This window comes from Aquarana catesbeiana, linkage group LG09 (assembly GCF_042186555.1).
Source record: "Aquarana catesbeiana isolate 2022-GZ linkage group LG09, ASM4218655v1, whole genome shotgun sequence".
In the NCBI taxonomy this organism is placed as follows: domain Eukaryota; kingdom Metazoa; phylum Chordata; class Amphibia; order Anura; family Ranidae; genus Aquarana; species Aquarana catesbeiana.
Window position 1 is genome coordinate 79,279,250 of NC_133332.1, and position 13,973 is coordinate 79,293,222.

The window sequence follows — 13,973 nt, forward strand, 5'->3', positions numbered from 1 at the left end:
AAAAAAAAAAAAAAACCACACACACACACACACGTGTAACAGTGGGGTTTATTTACTAATGCTGGAGAGTGCAAAATCAGGCTCACTTCTGCATAGAAACCAATCGGCTTCTAATCTCAGCCTGTTCAGTTAAGCTTTTGCAATAAAACCTGGAAGCCGATTGGTTTCTACGCAGAGCTGAGCCCAATTTTGCACTCCCTAGCTTTAGTAAATAAACCCCACTGTTACTGGTGTGTTTTTTTTTTGTTTTTGTTTCTGTTTCTTAAGGGATGCTGTAAAGTGTGAAGAAAAGTGTTCATACCTACCTCTCCAGTGGGCAGTGACTCAGTCCCTTTGATGAAGCTCAGAGTGTCTTTAAAAAAGGCGGATAGCAAAGACCACTCCTTTTAATACAGATATCAGTATTCATGCTGTTTTTATTGAAATAAAGTGAATCTGTATTAACCGACAGAGTCGGTGTAAAGAGACTGTCATTCAGTATTCATGGGACAAACTGCTGCATGAGCTGCAAACACTTTCAGTAGACTTCTAAACCTTTGCATCATCACTGAACCTCCGGTGGTTCTGAGGCAAAGTTATGGGACTTTCTAATAGTGCTGAAGCTAGCTGACCCCTTCCTATAGCCTGCACATTCCTATTGTCTAGCAAGGCTGCTAATCATGGTGACTGGCCAATAGGAACCACAGCAGAAGCTTAGCGATAATCTTCAACACTACCCAGAAAGGTTGGGGCTTCACCTGTTAGAACGGTCTGGAATTTGGCCATGGAAGGTGTAGGAAGATACTACAGTCATATACAAGTACATTTAGCAGTGTGCCTCTCTTCCCCCCTCCTGGTCCACCATGCGCTCAAATAATGGTTTTGCCAATACTTTCCTAGTAAATAAAACACACATCATATCTGCTGCTGATTTTGTATTTTTTTAAAGTGATCACACAGATATAAGAAAAGATAACCAATCAGATTCCATCCTTAGCCCGTTAGGCCGGTTTAGGCTCCTTGGTATGTACTTTTTGTTTGTGCTTCAACAGTCTAGATCTGGAAATGAAACACTTATCACACTTGGCACAGGGGAAAGTCCTTGTGTGAGTCCCTTGATGATTCAACATGGTGTCTTTACATGGAAAGGCTTGGTCGCAGTATTTGCAGACAAATGGTTTCTCCCCTGAGTGCTGCCGCTGGTGGACAACCAGGCTGGCGTATTGGCAATAACTCTTTCCGCATTCGCTGCATACAAATGGCTTCTGTTCTGCATGTATGCCGGAGTGCTTGACCACGCTGGATTGCCGAGTGAAGCCTTTCCCACACACTGGACATGAGTATGGCTTTTCACCAGTGTGGACTACCTGATGGAGGACGAGGTGCTGGTGATTGAAGAACCTCCGGTCACACTGGTTACATTTATAGGGTCTCTCGCCAATATGCGTTCTCATGTGAGCGTCCAAGTGACTCTGACATGAGAATCTTTTATCGCACTCATCGCATGCATGTGGACGCTCTCCAGTATGTATTTGCAGGTGTTTCTCAAGAGTCCTCTTACTGCCTAATACTTTCCCACACACTTCGCAGGAAAGAGACATCTTTCCTGATGTTGATTTGTGTGTCCTGGCCCTTTTATTTGTAGTTCTCAGTGGTATGTAGTCTTCATCTTTGTCTGTACAGTCTGCTAGAAGAAAGAGTGACAGTTGAGGATCTCCATAGTAATTTGCACTGCATACAGGTTTTAAAAGTCCATCCAGAATTTAGCAGGAGATCTGATTGGTAAAGGCCAACTCACAGGGAATGGATAGTTTAGTTTTATGTGGGCACTGGTGGGTTGAATCATCAGCCAACTATTTTGATCACTCTTCATGGGCAAGATTTTCTGCCTCCTCTTACAAGGCCTTAAAGTGAACTTGTGCCTTGCCAATCTTTATCTCCATAGATGCATAGACTTACCTTCCTGAGAGCAAAGGTAAGCTATGAGTCACCAACAAAGGGCTTTGGACTCATCATATCACAACACATCTAGTGGTTTTAAAGCCAAAAGCAAACATTTATTCTATTGCAGCTGCCACATTTTAGATGCGATGGCTGCATTTGTTTTCTTTTTTTTTTTATGCTTTGTTTCTTCTATTTTCATTTGGTGAACCAGCCAGCAAGTCTGTTTTTCAAAAGCACAGCGGTTTCAGCTTTTAGACCCTGGATGTCTCATTAAAGAGAACCTGTCACCAAATAATCATCACCAAGGGGACTTTTTGCCCCCTATGTAATGAGGGGAAAAAAAAAAAAAAAAAAAAAAAAAGGAAGAGCACCTAAAATACCCCCCAACCCAAATGTACGTATGAATGTAAACGCATGCGTCAGAGATGCAATACACGTTACATATTGCTGAGCATACCAGAGTGAGACAATATTTCTAGCATCAGACCTCCTCCGTAACACTAAACTGATGACCCACAGGGGGCTTTTAAAGTGTTGCCTATGGAAAATATAGGGTACTGAGGTTTGTCACCATTTCACGGGAGCAGCAAATTTAAGGTTTGATATGTATTTACTCAGTGCAACCTCATCTTTGACATTTTACCACAAAAATGGGTAATTTATTGCGTTTGTGTGCCCTAAAATGAACTTTGGTGTATTCTTTACTGAAATCTTTCTTTCCTAGACCAATGCGGTAATATAGTGGGACATAAAAAAAAAAAAAAAAAAAAAGAAGAAGGAACTACCACATGGCAAGCCTCCGTGCTCAACTTATGTCCATGTAGTGTATGGCACACACATATAACCCATGCATTTAAGCAAAAATATAATGAAACACTTTTTTCTTCGTGGTCACGTGACTCCTAAACCTCCAACCTTGCTCTATGCGACAGGAGCTGTGGGCATGTATTGATAGACAAATCAATGTCAATTCAGCTTACTCTCTCCATCCATTTGTGGGCAGCCAAAATGAGATTGGGAAGAGTTGCAAGTGCTCTGCAAGGTATAGGCACTGTCAGCGTTTCCTATAGGGTGACAACACCAGAGTGTCTATGCTGCAGACAGAGGGTGACAACGTTGCAGAAATTTGAGCAACAATCTTGCAGTGCACTCAACCCTCTCCAGTAATTATAGAAATAAAATAAGGAATAGTAAAAAGGACCAACATGTAAGAAGTGCTAAAGATCACGTCACAATCTCCATCTCAGTCAATTAGAGGATGCTTTGTAACTGACCGTAAAGCTGCAAATCGGCTTTAAATGGGCCACCAACGCACCACAACACATTTTTAATGGACTACATTGTACAGATGGACTGAACTGCCTTAGTGCATTGGGGTGCTATTAAAAATGAAGTAAATTACTGTGTTTTATGCATTTTTTTAAATACAAGAGCAAAATGGCGCATAGAAATTACATAAAATGAAAGACGTAGCAATGCACATCTAAGAAAATAAATAACTGTATATACATTTTAACAAAAAAGGTGAATATTGTGCTTACTTGGACCGAATGGGTCCTCAGATACAGACATATCTGAATCTTGGCTTTCCTTTGGCTCCTCCTCGATGAGATGGACAATACCGTGAATCTTTTTCCGACCAGAACGAGAGACCTTGGGAGACTCTGCAGTGACATGAAAACAAGTGCAGCTTTAAAATATGTGAAGAAAGAATTCCTTTCTATGTACTACAATGATTCCAACTAAGGGGAATCAGTCCATCTGTAGAGAATTTTACAGAGTTCATCAGTCCATGCCTCAGGGCAGCTCATAAACCAATATGCCTTCTGCAGTCATACAAGCGAGTGTACCCCCTAATCTGCATACAGGGGTTTGACGGGGGGGGGATCCAACAGTTGACAGTGGAGAAGAGGGAAGACACCAAAGAACCCACCACTTTTCCATGAATGGTCAAAGGGACAGATTTACTTTAAAGCTCCTGTCTCCTCCCCCCACCTTCCTTTTTGGAAGTCTGTAGGCTGGTCACATGATTCCGTAGGGTCCTCGTCACCTCTTCTACAGACTGGATGGTCCTCAATGATACAGAGAGCAGTGCCAACATCTGCCCCACTCTAAGCACTATTACACGGTAAACATAGGGCGTGGTGGTGATGGGTTGTCCGTGACACCTGCAGTCACAGTATGTCTTCTGGGTGTAGTGGCTCACACCACAGACAATAACTGTTCTTTGTGAATGTTCTGCTCTGTCAGGAGCCTTTTCACAAAGTCAGAAATGACAGATGTCAAGATATCCAAATAATTTAAGCAACTACTTACCTTCATCCGCACTGTCCTCGGTGTCATCTGAGGACTCTCCACCAGGTTCATTATCACACGAGGAAGGAAAGTTGAATCCAGATGTAGTTTGGGCTTCCATAAAAGGTAGGTGAACATTTACAGTAGATAGGGGTTTTCTTTCTGGTCTTCCAGGAATAAATGCTGAAGAAGGGCGGGCTGATGTCCCATCTAAAAAGAGAGAATGTACACCTCTCATGTTATGTGGAAATGGTTCACCTTTAACATAGTAACTGTACAGATCTTACTGGACATAAATAACACTTTCTCAAAAAAGGACCCTAAAATTAATATTTAATTTATTCTACTTTAAGTAACTTACCTTCATCCGCACTGTCCTCTGTGTCACCTGAGGAATCTCCACCAGGTTCAAGTTTGATATTATATGCAGAAATAAACTTAAATTCAGATGTACTTTGGGCTTCCATAAAAGGTAGGTGAACATTTACAATAGATAGAGGTTTTCTTTCTGGGCTTCCTGGAACGAACTCTGGAGGAAGAGCCGACGTCCCATCTAAAAAGAGAATGTACACCTCTCATGTTACGTGGAAATGGTTCAACCTTACCATAGTAATTGTATAGATCTTATTAAAGAAAATGGTTTTGTTCTCACTAAAGGAGATCCTAAAACAAGTATTGGTTGGACATACCCTTTACAATTTTTATAATACTTGACCTTCCTACATTGTTGGATCTATAGAACATTTTGCCATCAGAGCCAGGACAGGTTTACTTTTAAGGGAATCTGTCAAGTTGAAAATATGGAGGACGCCATTGCTGGTTTGCTTCTGAAGCTTCACACCCAGGGCTGTCATTATCCTGGCTCCGCTACTTAGTAGATCACCAACTTAGAATAAACGTGTATATTAGGTGTCCTGATTATGCATATGGCTATGTTTGTTCCAGGTTTGTAACTAAGCAGCAAGCAAAGTAGGATCAAGGTGACAATCCCTGAACATGTATCTGAAATTTAAAGTGGTAGTAAACTTCAGTCATGAAATCTGAACAAAGCACACTTATCTGTAACATTTACTTCTCTCTCTCTAAAGCTCCAAGTGTCATTTCTCTCTGGTGCTTGTTCCTCTGTTGTCACATCTGACAATTTATCCCAACACTAGAGATATATTTGTGATGGGGGAGGAGAGCTCAGCAGACAGCTTGTCTATTCACAACACAGCTTAACATTTAGACAGGAACTAATTACCCTACCAGCAGGTCTTTGGAGTCTGGGAGGAAACTGGAGAAAACCCACGCAGACACAGGGAGAACATGCAAACTCTAGGCAGGTAGTGTCATGGTTGGGATTCAAACCAGTGACCCTTTTGCTGTGAAGCGAAAGTGCTAATCACTACACATTCCTTAACCTTCTCCTGCCCGCGCTACTGTATAGCTGAACGACGGCTACAGCATGGGCCTTAAAGGGGTTAAAAACCATTGTGGTTTTTCACCTGAATGCATTCAGGTGAAAAACCACTCCTGTACTGCTGCAGCCCCCCAGTGCCCCCGTTTTACTTACCTGAACCCCGGCTTTCTTCTCCCCGTGGACGAGCACACCAGCTCTAGCTGGTGTCTCGTGTCCTGATTGGATAGATCGATAGCAGCGCAGCCATTGCTGTCAATCAAATCTAATGATGCGGGCGCCAGGCCGAGTCCTGCTTTCTGTGTCGATAGAAGCAGTATACAGGAGAACGCCCGCATGGGTGTCCACGAAGGAGAGCACTTCTCCGACAGGGCACTCGAGAAGAGAACAAAAGGGCCACGGAGGGACCCCAGAAGAGGAGGATAGGGGCCACTCTGTGCATAACCAACTGCACAGCGGAGGCAAGTATGACATGTTTGTTTTTTGTTTTTTTAATTTAAACTGAACCTTTACAATCCCTTTAATTGCCAGGAGGCCGTCATATGACATCCTTCCATGCATGAGTTAAAAACAACTTTTAAAATTCCACATGATAAAGAGCATATGGCATTTTAGTGGGAACTGTTGTGAAGTAGAAAAACTGGGTAATGTATATAAACAATGCCAAGTTTTTTTTGCACATTTTCTGCTGTCTGTACCACATCAATTGTAGTCTAGGACATAAAACAAAGTAACAATACATTTCTCTAAGAGCTGGGAAATCCCCATATTAAACAGTTAACTATTGGGCACTTTTACCCCCTTCCTGCCCAGGCTAATTTTCAGCTTTCAGTGCTGTCACCCTTTGAATGACAATTACGCAGTCATGCAACACTGTACAAAGGAAATTTTTTTTTTTTTTTTTTTTTTTTTAGACAGTTTCTTTCAGGGGTATTTATTCTTCAAAATTTTATTCTTTGCAAACAGCTGAGGAAAGGAAATGCTGATAACTGGAATTTGTTGTACATGTGATAAGCTGTGATTGGACACAGCTGATCACATGGTAAAGGGCTGCTGTGAATGGCACTTTATCTCGATCTGTGATCAGCTATGTCTGATGTACACAGCAATCACAGAGCACATCTGATGCTGTCACTGTGTGATGAAAGGAAAGCCGATAAGCGGCTATCCTGTGACAGGGCATTTACACTGATAATCAGGGCACTGATCATTAGTGTAGAATTCTGGGAGAAAATCAATAGATGCCCTCCCAGAACTGGACGACCGCGCTGTAGTCGTCTTTTGATTATAGCAAGGTCTGCAAGTGGTTACTAAAACATGTGCCCCTACTAGGAGATTTCCCCCATCACCTTCTGTGCAGGTGATAACAATAAAAGTTGGGATCTCCCCAGTGGGGTCATGAGAAAGCAATAAAAACCTGACAGGGGTTCTTCGTCCTCCCTTTCTATCTTGAAATGCTTTCCATGTCCTTCAACTGATCTGTCTGGAGCTCCAACCTACACCCACCATGAATATCATAATTCACATTCATTATAAGAAACTCAGGACACTGACACAGGGACCAAAAGATGTTGGCATGTTATGACAACCCTGTCTTTTAAAAAAAAAAACAAAAAAAAAAAAAAACTGACGGGTTCCAAGTCTTCCGTGCTCTCTCCAAGCAAAAAAGTTTTGGCTTTTGATAAACTAAGGTTCAGATATGCACACCAGACATGCAGGTAAACCTATGTAGGAGGAAGTTATAACAGTATATATTTTTTGGGATGCAGCCAGGGCAAACCCATAAAAACATGCCAACAACATACAAGCCAGGTGTAAGTAGTGTGCTTTGTGAGAATTGATAACAGAACCCATGCGCTTCATGGCAATCCAACATATCGCCAATAAAAGCCATGCATAGTTGAGGTCACCAGTCTTTGTAAATTTCAAATGGAATACTTGCCAGCAGGATAAAGAGGTTCTTCATCCGGTTCCACCTTGCAGCATTTAATGTGGTGAATTTGTTCAGTACTTTGCTGCACTGGAGAGGTTGGCTGTTCTGAAATAGATTAAGAAAACTTCCAGATTAAACTGTATTTTCTAAAACAGTACAGGATCTTTAGTCTGAATCAGTGGTCTCCAAACTGTGAGGACTGGATGTGGCCCTTTGTTTGAATAACCTGTTCCCCCCACCAACGACTAGGGACAAATCCTGACCAGAGACTATTCCCCACACTGGCACCAGTGAAGAGGAACTATTCTTCACATGGACACCATTGATGGGGGACTATTCTTCATATTGACACTATTCTTTCTGTCTGGCTCCCCTAAACTGCAAAAGAGTAGTAAAATGGCTCTTTGTTGTAAGACCACTGGTCTAAATCATGGGTTATATGCAACTAGCTTCAGGTGGTTGGACACTGGCAGAAAAAAAGCAATATACTGTATAATTCCTCCCACTTTAATCAAGCCTCAGTTTTTTCCTAGTGTCCTTAGATCAGGGTTTCTCAACCAGGGTACCATGGAACCCTAGGGTTCCTCCAGAGTTTGCCAGGGGTTCCTTGAGCAACAAGCAGTTTCTCTCAGATACGTTTCCACTGACATCATTGATCTTTTTAACTATCTGTAATTCTTCCCAATGACCATAAATGTAAGGAACATTCTTCGCACTGACCACCACACTAAAGTATCATGAGGTGTAGATATTTTTAGATTTTAGGAGGGTTCCTTGAGCCTGGAAATTTATTTCAAGGGTTCCACATTGTTGAAAAGGGTGAAAAAGGCTGCCTTAGATCATGGACCTTTTCTCTCTACTGAGAGAAGAAAACTAAACTTTTTGTCATTTGCTTCTTCTATCAAATTCTAGCTGCATCCTAGCCACTGAGGCTCCCCCATTGCAGCTTTATGGACTCCTCCTTAGCTGAGCCTTGGGGAAGCCTACCCGGCCCCACCAGGAAGAAGAGGACAGCCTGTAATGTTGTTTTGGGCACTAGATCCTACATTAGGCTGAATTCACACTGGAATGGACAGTTGCCACTTTACCTTTCCAGATGTCCATTCTGACTATGGTAGTGGGCAGTGTAACAATTCAGCGCATCACACAGCTCCCCTTCTTTTGTACAAACTTTATGTGAACAAACATACACTTCATTCATTTTGCTGTACAGCAACATGCGATCCTCTACAGTGCACTGTGATAAAATGCAGATTGTTTGCATCTTAGCACAGCTCCAGACTGCATTGCAGCGTGAAGAGGACACAGATAGAAAACATTTTTTTCTGTGTGTCCTTGAGGTGACTGGCGTTTTACATTGCGGTAGAACACCGCACACATTGTGAATTAGCCCTTAGGTGCTCGCCTTGGCACATGGGCTGTGGTCCCCTTGCCGGAGCAGCCCGGAATTTGAAGACCCTTTTTTCTGGGTTATGCTCCCCAGAAGGGCAAAGGCTTAGGGGCTACGCTACGGGCAATGGCAATTCAGGACCTTACTCCTTAAACTAGTCTCAGGAAAGCTTCCACTACGATCCCTACAGCGTGGCATGGGCCACGAAACGTCATTGATCATTTTAAATGGCGTTTCATAGCTATGGAGCATGGGTTGCAATGCTTTTTATTTAGTCTGTTGCAGCCTTGAGCAGGAGTCAGCCACTTATAAATTCAGCTCCTTCTTTGTCTCACTGGCAATCGCTCTGTACCCTCACTGCGCATGTGTGGCTCAATTCTCCTACCCCTAGCTACAGCACATAGTACAGTGATCTATGGATGTAAACATGGGCTATAGCTGCTTACAGTGCTTGGTGCTGAGGGCTTCAACCATTCATACCCATCAGTTTTATTGAATACCCCTAGGAGGGCTTCCTCACTACAAGCAAATAGGTCTGTGGGCATTGCCAGCTCACAGCTCTGGGAGGAAGGAAGGGGTAGTCCTGTGTCTCTTCCCAAGTCCTCAGTTTAGTCAGCCGTGGCCACTGCCCCCAATGTGAGTCTCTCCCATCCTCTGAGACCTCCATTGCACTTCCCTCCTCCTGCTGGTCCAGGGAGAGGTTCTCAGCCATCATGTCTGAGTTTATGGGGACATTTTCTGCCCTTCTGAATACCTATGAATGCAGGGGCCACAAGCAGGCTTCATCAGCCTCCCCCTCTGGAGTCTGTTTTGGATTTTTTTCTCATGGCTTCTTCAGTCCAGTAGGAGGAGGGATAAGGACATCTCATCAGAATCTGAGAATTCCATCCAGGAGGAAGCTCAGTCTGCTAATCTAAATTTAAGGAGTGTGCTTGTGCTTGCTTTACAACCACCTGTATCAGCTCCACCAAAGGTCACCAGTATGGGCTCCCTAAACATGCTTAAAGAGGTGTTCCAACCTAGAGGGGAAAAAAAAAAAAAAAAAAAAAAAAAATTTTTTTTAAGTCAGCAGCTACAAATTCTGTAGCTGCTGACTTTTAACATAAGGACACTTACCTGTCCGGGGATCTCGCAAGGTCGGCACCCCAAGCCGGGTTCAGGAGCCGGCATCTTCACTAAGGGAAACAGGAAGTGAAGCCTTGCGGCTTCCAACTGCACATGCGTGAGTCACGCTGCACCTTCTGAATGGTCCCGCTGTCTTCTAGGACCTGTGTGTCTCCCAGAAGACAGCAGATGGGGAAGGAGGAGGGGACCGGAAATTACATAGATCACTGCACAACAATTGAGGTCATCTTACCCGGAAGAGGGAGAGTGTCCCTGGTTTTCACAGGTATACGCTCCCCCCCGAAAGATGCCAAATGTGGCAGCAGAGGGGGAGGAAGCAAACAAGTGGAGCTCCGCATTAGGTCAGCAAAGACATTCCAATTACACTAAGTTGATTTATAAAAAGGTCATTTGCATATTGATGAGTGGGAGGGAGGACTTAGGGATGGCAAAGTATAAGCAGATTAAACTTCAACTTTAGAATAACAATATATTTTTGGCCAGCTGGATATAGCAAACAGCGAAAGTGAAACCAGGACTCATGTGCTTCAAGGTAATCCAGCACATCACCAAATACAAAGCAGTACAAGTATATTACTAACCAGAATTATTTATAAACCTTGCATTGAATACTTACCAGTGGAATAATGGGGTCCGTCTTGTGGCTCCTCCTTAATGCAACATCTGATGGGGTAACTTTGTTCTGTACTTCGCTGCACTGGGGCTGTTGGCTGTTCTAGAACAGATTAAAAAGACAAAAAATAAATACCGTAAATCTCATATTAGAAATTCTATTTTCAAGAAATATCACTTCCCCAAAAAATAATCAGTGGAGTGCATTGGCAACCACTGTACAGAACATCCCCCTCTCCTCTTCCCCATAGCATAGAGGGGAGGTGTACTGTGGGTAAAAAAATAGAACAGGGAACAATGCTAACCTATCACTCAACACAGACAAAAAGCATAGGATGGTACCCACTCACAAGATTTCTGTCAGGATCAAAAGGCATTTTTTGCACTAAGAACTTTGAAAGTGTTTTGTCCTATTTAACCAAACGGAAGCAAATAGGGGAATTAGATTGTTGGGGTTTACATACACTGACCTCTCCTTCTGAAAATCATAGTTGCCTGGCTTCAGTATCTTCCAAGTCACTGACCCGTAAAAAATAGAGAGAGAAAGCTTCCTGACTTTTGCATGCTTGTCGGGTCTGTATCTCAGACAGATTGAAGCCAGACATGGCCAAGCAACCAGCAGTTTCAGAAGATGCTCTTCACCCATTTTTCTCTAATGGCAGGTCACCGTTAAATCGGGATGACAGACTTTAAACTGGATATGGAGGAGATTTGGCTCTAGAGGACAACTGGGGGAATCATAAATACAAACAAAAAGGAAAAAGAATATATACACACTAGAGAAAACCAAAGTTTATTTTTACTATATTTATCCCCCAAAACTGTTTTTTGTATTTCAGAACACTGAAAGGACTTAGCTTTCTTATGTTAGAGCTGCCCTCCTGATGACTGGTGGGGTAATTATCAAGAAGCAGCAGCAGAAGAAACGGAGGCACAGGTCCACAGAATGAATGAAGCAAAAGCAGGGCGATACTGTCACTGCGGATCCTCAGGTACAGCTTTCTCTCCAGCAAGGAGGATAGTGATCAGCACAATAAAATGACCAAATCTCACTCCAAATATGGTGAGACTAACCGTCAGAAGGAGCAATGCCTTACAATACACATATGCAGTAAAGAGACTGAAGACACAGGAGTGTCTAGGTACAAAAAGTGCACTGCTATTTTTTTAAGGAGGAAATCAAAATAAAAATGTAAAATCTTTCAGGTTGCTGATTTGGCACAATTAACATCTTGTTTGATTATAGACTGTGAAGATGCTGTATGTTTTTCACTGAGATTTACATTTAGATATATCAGTTTTCTCACCAATGGTACAGGTGTCCTGGCTGTCCTTAGATTGCTTCCCAAGATATTCACATTCATCCTTAGAGAAATAAACAGCAACACCCTCACATGTCCCCTGAAATAAAAAGGGGAGCAAAAAACATTTTATATTTGAAGAACAGGTACAAGGAGCAAAATTATCTGTTAACTGCTAACAATGTGGAGGAAGCAAAGACCCAAAAGTTGTTTAGAGATATATATATATATCTAGATATATAGAGATATATAGAGATATAGATATATATATAAAAATAATTTATTAAAAATGAATTTCCTACTTTCCTAGTCAACAGCTGAACGATTTTGCTGGCCAGCTCAGTAATCATCTTCTGAGTCTTGTCCTCCATTCCCAGGAGAGTAAAGGAGAGCTCCGGATATCCTGAAGTGGAGTCACACGCACTGCTTTTGACCTCTGTGGCACGAATGTTGAATGTACATCGGGTCCCATCGGGCCTCTTCACAACAATAAAATCCTGCACAAAGAGAAAAAGGTTTTCTTAATTTTTTTTCTTGTTTGTTTCAGTTCTTAAAGTGGTTCTAAAGTCAAAATGTTTTTTACCTTACCCTGCGTTCAGTTAAAAAAAAAAAACAAAAAAAAAAAAAAAAAAAAAAAAACATCCCACTACTTGTTCTACCCAGCCCCATCCCTAAAACACTAACTTGGCTTCTGTCACCACTCTATCGCTGTCTTGGCTGCAGCACCTCTTACTTTACTTTCTGGTTTCACAGGAGACACAGAGAGCAGAAGGAACCATAGGCTCCTGCTGCTGTCAGTCAGACTCTGGTGAAGATGGAGGGAGGCATGGCTTACTGGTGCTGTGTGTGTCCATGGATGCACACACTCCAGCATGGGAGCACGGTTTCATGGGCCCCTCCATAGCACCTGGCTTGCTAAGGAGCGAGGAGCGGAAAGCACCAGCGGGGGACTGCCAGAAGAGGAGGTTAAAGGGCCTTTCTGTGAAATATAGTTGCACAGAGCAGGTAAATAACAACTTTTTTATTTTTTACCCAGAAAAAATGTTATTCTTTAGTATCATTTTAGGTAGACAACTCAATATTATATTCTAATAACACCTCTGTCACAGAACAGGTATGTTGACATCAACTGAGACATGATCAAATGCCAAGTCTAACTCCACATTTAATGTCCCTTTTAATAATTTGGACCAAGCTGGCTTAAACTATTTAGTGCACTAACAGTTGCACTTTCTGGGAACGCTTTAATAACTGTATGTAGCCACAGCTAGGTATACAACAGAGGGACCAAAACTTCCTGTCACACTCCCTGACCAAAGTAGAATTGGGCTGAGCGCTACTCAGCCAATCACGATAAGCCATGTATCCTATGAATGAATGATTGGCTGAGGCAGAGATTGTGACATCATCCGCCCCTCTCAACCAATCAGAGGAAGCTTTGTATTCACTCAGAATACATAGGTTTCTGTGAATGGCTGAGCAATGCTCAGCTCAACTTTATTTTGTTACAGGAGAGAGAGATGGGAAGTCCCCTCTCGCCGATTCCGTAAGCGTCTGGAGCAGTTTCCTGAGAAAGCCAGCCACAAAAAACGACACCGAAGTTATGGCTATACAGCCATAATCCCGGTAAACCACCTGCATGTATATATTATTATTAAAGTATTGCAGTTGGCAAGTGGTTAAGCTAAATTGCAACAGTACCTGTTAGGGTAGTATGTAGTTCTATTTGTATCCAATATATTGTATCGTATATATTGCCCTTAAAGGAGATGTCCATTTCAGGTGCTGGTCCCCCTACGTTACTCCTTCAGCCAACCCTCCTTACCTCCACCGCCAACAAGCAGATGATCTCCAGGGCATGATTTAATATGGCTTCTGCCAACTGCTCTCTCTCCTTCACCATATTAGATAAGCTCAGCAAGTTCTCTCTCTGGACAGGTAATGTATATTTCTCAAAAGCGTCATAGCGCCCTAAAAAGAGGCAGAAGACCGTTA

The 13,973-nt window shown here is 42.5% G+C and overlaps 1 protein-coding gene across 8 annotated transcripts in view; it reads right to left on the reverse strand.

The window, feature by feature from the left end:
* Nucleotides 1-13,973, reverse strand: part of LOC141107833 (uncharacterized) — a 36,550-nt gene that overhangs the window by 6,217 nt on the left and 16,360 nt on the right. For 6 of the 8 annotated variants that reach the window (XM_073598843.1, XM_073598847.1, XM_073598846.1 and 3 more), the window contains 8 exons: nucleotides 13,804-13,949; nucleotides 12,281-12,475; nucleotides 11,985-12,078; nucleotides 10,682-10,780; nucleotides 7,560-7,655; nucleotides 4,580-4,771; nucleotides 4,240-4,428; nucleotides 3,465-3,587 (listed from right to left, as the gene is read on the reverse strand). In XM_073598843.1, coding sequence (XP_073454944.1) covers nucleotides 3,465-3,587; nucleotides 4,240-4,428; nucleotides 4,580-4,771; nucleotides 7,560-7,655; nucleotides 10,682-10,780; nucleotides 11,985-12,078; nucleotides 12,281-12,475; nucleotides 13,804-13,949 — 1,134 coding nt within the window. Of the gene's footprint in view, nucleotides 1-899; nucleotides 1,667-3,464; nucleotides 3,588-4,239; nucleotides 4,429-4,579; nucleotides 4,772-7,559; nucleotides 7,656-10,681; nucleotides 10,781-11,984; nucleotides 12,079-12,280; nucleotides 12,476-13,803; nucleotides 13,950-13,973 lie in introns of those variants that run through there. The other 2 variants (XM_073598845.1, XM_073598844.1) reach the window with 2 other exon arrangements.